The 9,093-nt window shown below is 57.4% G+C and overlaps 1 protein-coding gene across 1 annotated transcript in view; it reads right to left on the reverse strand.

The window, feature by feature from the left end:
• SH2D3C (SH2 domain containing 3C) overlaps positions 1 to 9,093 on the reverse strand; it is a 26,578-nt gene that overhangs the window by 4,007 nt on the left and 13,478 nt on the right. Inside the window, exons 4-6 of the mRNA XM_035889937.1 lie at positions 2,930 to 3,058; positions 2,191 to 2,639; positions 278 to 402 (exon numbers count right to left, since the gene is read on the reverse strand). Of these exons, the coding sequence (XP_035745830.1) occupies positions 278 to 402; positions 2,191 to 2,639; positions 2,930 to 3,058 (703 nt within the window). The remainder of the gene's footprint in view (positions 1 to 277; positions 403 to 2,190; positions 2,640 to 2,929; positions 3,059 to 9,093) is intronic.

Below are 9,093 nucleotides of genomic sequence, written 5' to 3' on the forward strand. Positions count from 1 at the left end.
CCTGCTGCCGGAATGGACTCAGGTGGCCCCAGGACAGCTGCATGACAATGCAGCTGGGGACTGGCTGAGGTCCCATCCTCAGCTCAAGCCCTCTGTGAGGACAGTTTTCTGTGCCATGCAAAGAGCCAGACAGGGTTTTGCTAGCAGGGAGTGACACAGGGGCTTGTCTTTACAGCCAGTTCCATCCCCCTCCCCAGGTCCCTGCATCACACCCCTGCCAAGCTCAGCCTGACCCATGTCCCCACTGTCCCCAGTGGGATGGAGGGGTGATGCCTACCCGTGCTGTAGGCAGGTGACGCTGGGTTCTCGGAGATGGGGGACATCGGGGAGTGCAGGTCTTGGATCTGGTCCACACTGACGGCACAGTTGCGAATGATGTCTCTGTGGTGGGGCAGGGACACACTGGGGAGGCGGCAGATGGAGCAGGTTAGTCCCTGCAAACAGGGCCCAGGCAAGGGCAGAGGGGCTGGGATGAGGGTTTGCTGCCCCATCACCTCCCCTTGGGTCATCGCCTCCTTCCACAACTACCCATAACGAGCTGATCCCATAACGAGCTCAGCTGGAGCAATGAGCAGGCAGCCCCCGCAGGCAGCTGGGAGCAGAAGGGGTCAGCAACCATATAAGAGACAGCCCAGGCTCTGGGGAGCTTGGTCCTGGGGAGCAGAGGAGAGGGACACCCTGATGTCAAGGTACTGCTTTGGGGTGAGGGTTGGGATGGCTCTGGATTGCTGTGGGGAAGCGGGTCTGGCAAAAAAGTTGGGGGAGTTAGTTTTCTAGGGTTGTGCTTGCAAGGTGGTATCTAATGCTGGATGTGTTACTGTATTTCTACCTGAGAGCTGTGTTGGGACAGCTAGATTAGCTGTTGCTCTAACCCAAAACTTAGGAGAGGTGGAAAGTGCCTGGAAGCTGGACTCAGAGCCCAGCAGGTGCCTGATGGAGGCAGTGAGGTGCCTGGCTCAGTGAGCTGCAGTGCATGTGCTCAAGGAGCTGTGGAGCAAGCAAGGAGGTCTTGGGTTGGTGGGGCAGCAGTTGTGGCTTCATGCAAACACCATGAGTCAATGGTGTTGTAGATGCTGTGTGGGCTGAGCATGGGGAAGATTGCAGGGAGGTATGGTAGGTAGTTTGCTGCCCTCCCTGCCATGGGTGAAGGCTGGGCTGCTGTGATGTGTTCAGTCTTGAGCCCTGTGCCTCTGTGGTGGGAGGAGGATGGGAGGAGCAGCAGTGGTGATAAGGGGTTTGGGGAAAATGCAAGTGGTGAGGAAAGACTGATGGATCTGGGCTCTTCTTCTGGAAACACATACACTCTCCTGGAAGCCTGAGTGTTTTCCTTTTCCCTCCCATAACAGGTGGTTGCCTGTTTTCTGCTGGCATGTTCTCATTCTGCCCTTGGGCTGAGAAGGTCAGGGCAGTGAGAAAGCAGCTTGGTTCAACAACAGGCTGTGTCCCGCTGAGGAGGCAGGAGTAGATGGGTCCCCCCTCAGCTGCTGCATGTGAGGATGTATGTGTGGCTCTGCCTTCCCTGCTGGGCTTTGGGCAGCCTGGGGCTGCTGAATGCAACCCATGCAAAGGAGATCTCCTTCTCTACCTCTGGAGAAGCCCAACTGCTCCAGGGTTAATGTGAGCAGATCAGCCACATGGAGTCTGTGATCTGGGGGCTGTGCAGACACCCATCAGCACAGCTCCATTGGTCTCTTCCTGGTCATCAGGCTTTCAGCTCCACTTGGTAACTCCTTGCACATGCTCCAACTGAACAGAAAGGGCTCTAAAACTAAAAGGGCCCTTCAAAAACAAATCAACAAATGCCTTCTTGGTGGCTGGGACTGGCTCTCCCCTTGCATTTGCCTAGGAAAGCCTGGCTCCCTGCCTCTGACAGGCTGGTAATCCTGGACTGGGTGATTGTAGAACGCTCTCTGGCTTCTGGCTTGCGATGCTAAGGTTGTGTCTGTTCTCTGGGTGTCTGTTGTGGTAGCTCAGTGTGGCTGTCAGCCAGCCTCAGAGAAAACCCCAGTTCCAGCTGGGTACTGGTTTGTCCCCCCCCATACCTTTGCTGGTCTCTCTCTGCACCTGAGTGGGGATAATTTCCATCCCCCAGCCCAAACCCCTGCCCTGCACCCAGAGAACAGGGACCAAGCATGGCCCTGTCTCTTTCCCAGGGGATGGTCCTCTGCCCGGCTGAGACCACATGCTCACCTTGTCGGGCACCCCTCAGCCCTGGTGATCTTGTCTGCCGTCAGGCCGTCTGTCATGGTGATGCTCCTCCTCTTGATGTGCCCCCCTTTCTGGGTGGCGGGGCTGTGGGGTCCCCCATGCTTGCCATTAGCCAGCCCATAGCTGGCTTCCAGGTAGCGCAGGGGGAAGGTGCGGTTGATGGGGCAGTAGATAATGGCTCCACTCTGCTCAGAGATGGCCTTGCGGTTGCCCACGTAGAAGCGGACAAGGGCAGGTACATTGTCAAAGCTCTCCTGCTCAAAGAGATACTGGATGCGGGTATGGCCCTCGCTGGACTTGACTGTCACCTTGTTGATCTTAAAATGGAGGGGCTCATTGCGCCAGCGGCACGTCAGCACGTAGTCACCCAGGCTGGTGAGTGAGTCGCGGATGAGGAAGTCGCCGTTCCTCTGCACGAGGCTCTCTGACACCTGGCAGGGGACAGGGCAGCGGCTCAGGCACAGCCACATTGGCTGTGACCAGGGGGCATGGGTGGATGCTCCACTGGGTGTTATTTGGGACATTGGCGTGTTCCTCTTGCCCCTGGCTCTGAGCCGCGGGAGGGTGTTTCTTGTGGCAAAAACCAGGCAGCTCAGCACTATGAACCCTTGCCCAGAGGCTTCCCATGAGGACAGGCTGGTGGTTCTGTGTGGCCTTGGGGCACTCTTCCTGACCAGCCCAAGCAAAGGGTGCCCAGAGCCACCCACCTTCCCCTCCTCACCTCCCGGGGGATGCGGCCGTGGTACCAAGCATGGCTGCGCAGGTCAGTGCTGCTCAGCTTCAGCTCCTCTTCCAGCTCCTTGTGAAGCTTCTCCGGTGATGAGTCGAGGATGTATTTCTCCTTGGAGAACTGTACAGGGGAGGAGAGAGTGTCAGCCAGTGCAGCAGTGCAGTGCCTAGGGAGGGAAGGGCTGACCCTGGGGTGGGTGGGCAGGCAGGGTCCCCATGTGAGGACTGTGGGACATTCCATGGCACAAGCACTGGTGATGCCACCTGCCAGGAGCAGCCCTGACCCCAGGGGACAGGTAACTCGGAGCAGTGTGTGATGATTGCTGACTGTGGCAAAGGATGCAGGTGGGGTAATGTGCCTGTTGATGGTCAGGTCCTGCCACCAGAAGTACTTGAGGGGTCTCCTGGTGGCAAGTCCCCATCATGCCTGACCACCCTGTCCCCAGTGTGCTGCCCCTCTGCCCCAGCTCAGAGCTGAGTGTGGTTGGGCAGGAGAAAACCTGCCCTAGCTCCCTCTCAAACATCTCCAGGGCTGAACCACTGTGGAAAGCACTCTTCCAGGAGGAAACCTGCATTATTCCTCCACCCTGAAACATCCACCATGGTCCTTCCTCCAAAGGGTTAACTTGCTGTGTTTAGCCTGATGGTGGTATGAATAGTAATTACAAATGTAAAGGGAACCTTCTGCATTGAAATTGGCTTTTACCGGCACTGGTGCACCTGAGCCTGGAGGATGCAATTTGCCCCCTCCCTTCCCCCAGAGATAAGAGGTGGCGTCATGTCTCCTGTCAGTCGGAGCCAGCCGTGCTCCCTGCCCGCTGCTTTGCCAGCATTCCCAGAGGGCAGCTGAGGATGCCGAGCTGCTAGCATGGTGGAGCCAGTGCTTATTTTGGGAGGAAAGCGCAGGTTTGGGGTTGCTGTGTGTTCCTCAAACAAAGTCTGTTCCCCTGGTTGGCGTGGTAACTTTGAGATGAGCCTGCTGCAGTGCCAACACAAGTGTCTTGGCAGCATGTGTGGTGGAGCAGGGCCTGGGAGCCAGGACTCCTGGGTTCCCCCCACATCCCAGATGTGTGCTGTCCTGCAAGGGGGACATGTGTGCCACTGCCATGGACCAGGAAGCTTGGATGGGGCTACCAGGGTGTCCTGTTCCACTGCTACCGTGAGTGAAGGTGGCTCGGTGGCCTGGCTTCACCTCTGGTGGCAGCACCAGTGTGAGGAGGCACTGTGGGCTGGTCCAGCTCCTTGGTGCTTGTTAGGGCAGGATGTTGCTGGCATCTTGGAGGACAGGCATGGGCTTGAAACCCTGCTGACACTGCTGTGGCACTGCCAGAGGAGCAGGCTGGCACTCATGGCTGGCCTTGCACTGCAGCTGGTTCCCCAGAGCATCAGGGGCTGCAGCCCCATGCCAAAGCACCAGGGACCTGCCTGGGAACTGCCCCCTTTGCCCAGCACCTCATCCTCTACATCCCATATCGATTGCCTCTGCTCCTGTAGTAGTTGTGAGCAAGGGAAAGCGTAGAGCTCTGCTGCTCTCCTGCCTTGTACCAACTTCTCTTGGGGTGCTCCTGGGACTCCACTGAGTCCCTCAGCAGGAGCCCTACCCCAGGCTCCCACCTTCCCTGGGGGAGATGCTCCATCCCCTGTGGTGGCTGTGTGTATTGGCCAAGCCAGGTAGCGATGTTGTCCCAGGGACCCTGCTCCGGCCTGGGGAGGGAGAAGGAGGCTGCAAAGGGCCTGTGTGATGCCCTCACCAGCCTGGACCTGCCCCTGTTCCTCCCGGTCCAACTGCTATTGAATCAAAAGATGCTGGGACAGCAGAAGCAGCCTGTGAAAACAGCCAGGACTGAACTCAGACTTGCTCATCTGACTGTGTTTACCCCCTCCATGAGAGGGTCCCACTTGCTTGGAGCCGTGGGGACCTGAACCAGGAGACATGTGGGTTGTCCCCTCCTGACTGAGGGTTGTGGAGAGCTGAGTGCTTGCTGCTGCTCTGGGGCCCTTGTAGAGACAAAGCCACCTGGTGCCACTGAACCCTATTAAAAATAAATGGTAGCCGGCGGATGCTGCTGAGGTCCGGCTGCCTCCCGAGGGGCTGAGGCCGAGCAGATGCCGTTTCCATGACAACCCATCCGCCACCGAGCAGACCTGGCTTGGCTGAGCGGCAGTGGGGGACCCTTGGCTGCAGCACCCTCCCTGTGGCATGGCTCACCCCAAACTCTGGGGCAGGGAGGGACCCCCTGGGAGCCTCTCCGTCTGTGCAGGCTAAAGCTGTCAGAGCTGAGTTGGGAGCAGTTTGGAGCTGGCACTTTCCCACCACCCCTGGAGCGGGGATTAGCGCCTGTTCCACTTAGCGTTGTATATCTGGGTTTTCCCTCAAATCCTCCCCATGCAAATGCGCAGGATAACAAACACAAACGCAGCTGAGCAGTGCCCGGCGTCTCCAAGCCTGGATTTGGGCAGCAGCTGGCTGGCATCCATGCCAGGAACCAGGTGCTATGCTAGCAGGAGAGAACAGGAGGTTTGGGAGAGGCAAGGGAGGTTTTGCACCTTGCAGATGGGGCAGGGAGGCCAGTGGTGAGCAGAGGGTGCTGCAAACCACCTTCTCCAGCCATGTGGAAGGCATTGTCTGTTTGTCTCCTTGGCTGGGCAATGAGAGCCCATCAGATTTGCATGGCCACTGAAAAGCCACTGCTTGGAGTGACTGTGTGGCTATGATAGCTGGGGAGGCAGCAGTAGATTGATGATGGGGAGCCCTCTTCCTTGGTGTGATGTGACTCTGGGGACTCTTCCTTGTTGTGAGTCTCTTGTGCTCTTCCAACATGCACTAGTTGCTGCCAAAATCGCCTGGCTGCTCCCCTGTCTGTGCGGGAGCTGGGCTCACTGCAAGCCCCTGGTGCAAAAGACCCATGAGCTGTGGAAGGATGTGCTTTCTCCAGCCCCTGAGCCCTTCAGCAGCGATTGCCTTTCCTCTGTTCTGCTCCGTAGCATGTCTCGGAGGAGGCCGGCTTGCAGGCTGCCAGCTGGCCGGGCGCCGAGGCGCGGGCACTGGCGAGGAACGGCATGGCAAGGCGGTGCAGGCCAGCCGAGCACTGTCAGGAACGTGTAAGCGGATGTCTGAGCGCCGTGCTGAAAAGGGCACCGCTTGGCGCTCTCGGCTGTGCCAAGAGGACATCAAAAGATGTACGGCCCGAAGTGAGGTCTTGCATACTAGTGGGTTGGGTGTGGGGAAAAGCCTTGACTTCCACTAGCACTGAGCTCAAGCGTGTGGTGCTGGCCTCCTGCATGGAGAGCCCCAAGGCCTCTTCCAGCTGAGCGGGAAGAAATGGGGATTAGAGTGGTTCTCTGAACCAGCCGCACCAGACAAACCAGCTCAGGAGCTGCCAGAGACTATGCCAAGCTCTGCTTGAGGAATCCCAACCAGCAGCCAAGCTGGCTTGGCTGGAGAAAGGAGAGCTCCTCCATCATGTTCAGTGCCCTGACAGGCTGTTTCACAGACCTGGGGCTGGGGATTCCTCTGGTGCTGCTGTGCAACTAGGGCAGTCCCTGTGAGGAGGCAATTCCTGGGGCTCTCCATCCCTGCCCACTTCCCTGACTCTCCCTGCTGCTTTCTTGGGGCAGGAAGCGCCTTCGGTCCCAGCTGAGGGGCAAGGACTGGACTGGCAGTGGAAGGGCAAAAGCTAGGGGGGATGGAGGGTGCTGGCAGCCATGGTACATGTAAAACAGTGGATGTCGCTCTGCCTAGTGTAAAGAGAGCTTCAAAGGCTGGCGTTTTGCTTTCTCCCCTTGCAAAGGTAATCTTATGAAACAGGAGTGATTTGCAGTCTGCTTTCCTGCTCTCCCCTCCCAGATCTGGAGGAGTCAAAGCTGAGGATGAAGTCAGCTTGGAGAGCGAGGTGTACTCACACCCCACCCTGCTCCTCTGCTGATAACATCTGACTAACCTCAGGGCACCAAGAGCATCTGCTTGCTCTCCTGCTGCCCGCCCCTGTGCTGGGACCCTTGCTAGGGAAATCCCAGCCCCTTCTGGAGTTTTCCACCCCTGCTCTGGCTGCTGGAGCAGATGCAGGGCCTGGGAAGCAGAACTAGGAAGAAATGGAGTAACAAGGCATTTGGAGCAGGTGTATGGGGAAAGCCCCAGAATTGTGTGAGAAGTCTTCTCTGCTTCCTCCATACCTGGCAGTGGGCTACTTCAGTAAGTATTTCAGAGCAAACGTCCTTGCTGAGAGACAGCCAGCATCATGGCAAATCTAAGAACTGGTCTGCATGCCTGCCCAGTGCAGGACTGCTTTGCTCACTGGTCCAGCTGCCAGGTACCACCCAAGAATGGTCAGTCCATCCTGTGTGACCACAGTGAGAAAATCCCACCACAAACAACCCTCAGGTTGTTATGGGCTTGCTCTTAGGCTGCATGCCCTGCTGTGAGCTGGTCCTTCCTACTGATCTTAATATCCATATGTAAAAAAATAATTTATTCCTCTGTCCTGTCTTGCAATGACTCTGTGCATCTAAATGGCCCCTGAGAAGGTACCAGCCCATCTGTCCACCCCATGGGTGACTGAAGGCATCTTTTGGGTACGCCACATGTCCATTAGTCCCCTCTGAAGGCAGACCTTGGCTCAAGATCTTTGTCCTGGCATTCAAAGCCCTTTGTAGGACTGGTCCTGGCTACCCACAGGGTGTCCTCTCCCTTGCCTGTGCTTCTTTGTGGCAGCTCTGGAGCAATTATGTCTGGCTGACAGGGGTGGGTGCAGCTGGGGTTGATGGCTGGGAACATCTGGGTGCTCTGAGGTGGGACAAGTGCCCCAGGTTGTGCAGTGGGGTGGTGGAGAGCACTGCTACTGCTGCCTTGGGGGAGTGGGTCTCCAGTGCAGTGATGGGGTGTGTGTACACACACATTTCCATCCATCTATATATTACTTATCTCACTCCAAGACGGCGGCAGCGGCTGCTGCTGCATCCCTTTTCGGAGCTGCTATTGGCCAGAAATGATGTCAGTGCTTCCCAGGCTGGGTGCACTGCCATTGGCGGTGAGCAGGGATGCGGCTGTCAGCTGGAAGCGCTCCAGTCATTCATGGGGACTTCAGTGTGTGTTTGCTGGGCACGCTTGGACACAAATAGATGGTGAAAGACCTAGCAGAGCCAGGTGAGCACTTAGAGCTTCACTTTTAACTCTTTCTGAGGTCAGGATGGAACACCCTCCATCCCCTCTTGCACCCCTGTGTGAGAGCCAGATGCTCACCTGTCTCTCCCTTGTTCTGGCAGCAGCTTGCTGAAAGCACCCCATCACCCCCTTCGATGTGCAGCCCACGGGCTGCTGCGTTAGGGCACGTGTCCCTGTGTTGCTCCGTTGCCTTTGGACAACTAAGAGAAGCTCTTCTGCTTTTCCCTCTTCACCCCCCACTAGCAATCAAAATCCCTGGCTTTGCACCGAGATCAGCTGCAATCGTGACAAGACTTGAAATGCTGCTTCTGGGCTCCGTCTTACCCAGCATAATCTCTAAAGCTCGGCACCTACCTCACTCAGCAGGAGTACTGAATAAGACTGCCAGCTCTCTTGGCTGACAGCTCCCTTCTAACTTGCAGTATGTTACAGCTCTTGCTTCAGACCAGAGCCTGCTTGGCTCTTGCAGTCCTAAACACCTTTGCTTTCTAACTCGGTAAATGAGGGAACCAGTTCTTAGCACTGTGCCCTTCCTGTGCAAATGCCAGAGTCCAAAAATAGGACACCTAGGCTCATGCCCAGACAGTGGTGGTGCTGGAAGCGCCACAGGACAGGTGACAGATGGATCCCAGCTTTCTCCCACCAGTCAGACCTGTGCAGTGCAGCACATGGGCAGAGACCCAGGCCAAGGAGCTGTGCATTTGTCTGGGCTCGGTCTCCCCTCCGCTCAGCGATGTTCCCAGCCCATGCCATCTTTGGGGGGATGCTAAATGCTCCCCTACGTGAGGTCTGCTGCAGGTGAGGGCTCCCTTCAGAGATTCGTGCTGCCTGTCAAAAGTGCTGGTGCGGGGGGGATCCAGCGGCTTCAGCTCTGGGGTGGGGGCTGAGCTCTACCCCGCGACCTGGTGTTCGGCTCCCCGCTTGCTCGCTACCTCCTTGATGAAGGCGGGCTGCCCGCACCCAGCCTTGCCAGCCGCGTGCTGGGGGCAGCGGGG

Source organism: Egretta garzetta, unplaced genomic scaffold (assembly GCF_000687185.1).
Source record: "Egretta garzetta isolate BGI_Z169 unplaced genomic scaffold, ASM68718v1 scaffold190, whole genome shotgun sequence".
NCBI lineage: Eukaryota > Metazoa > Chordata > Aves > Pelecaniformes > Ardeidae > Egretta > Egretta garzetta.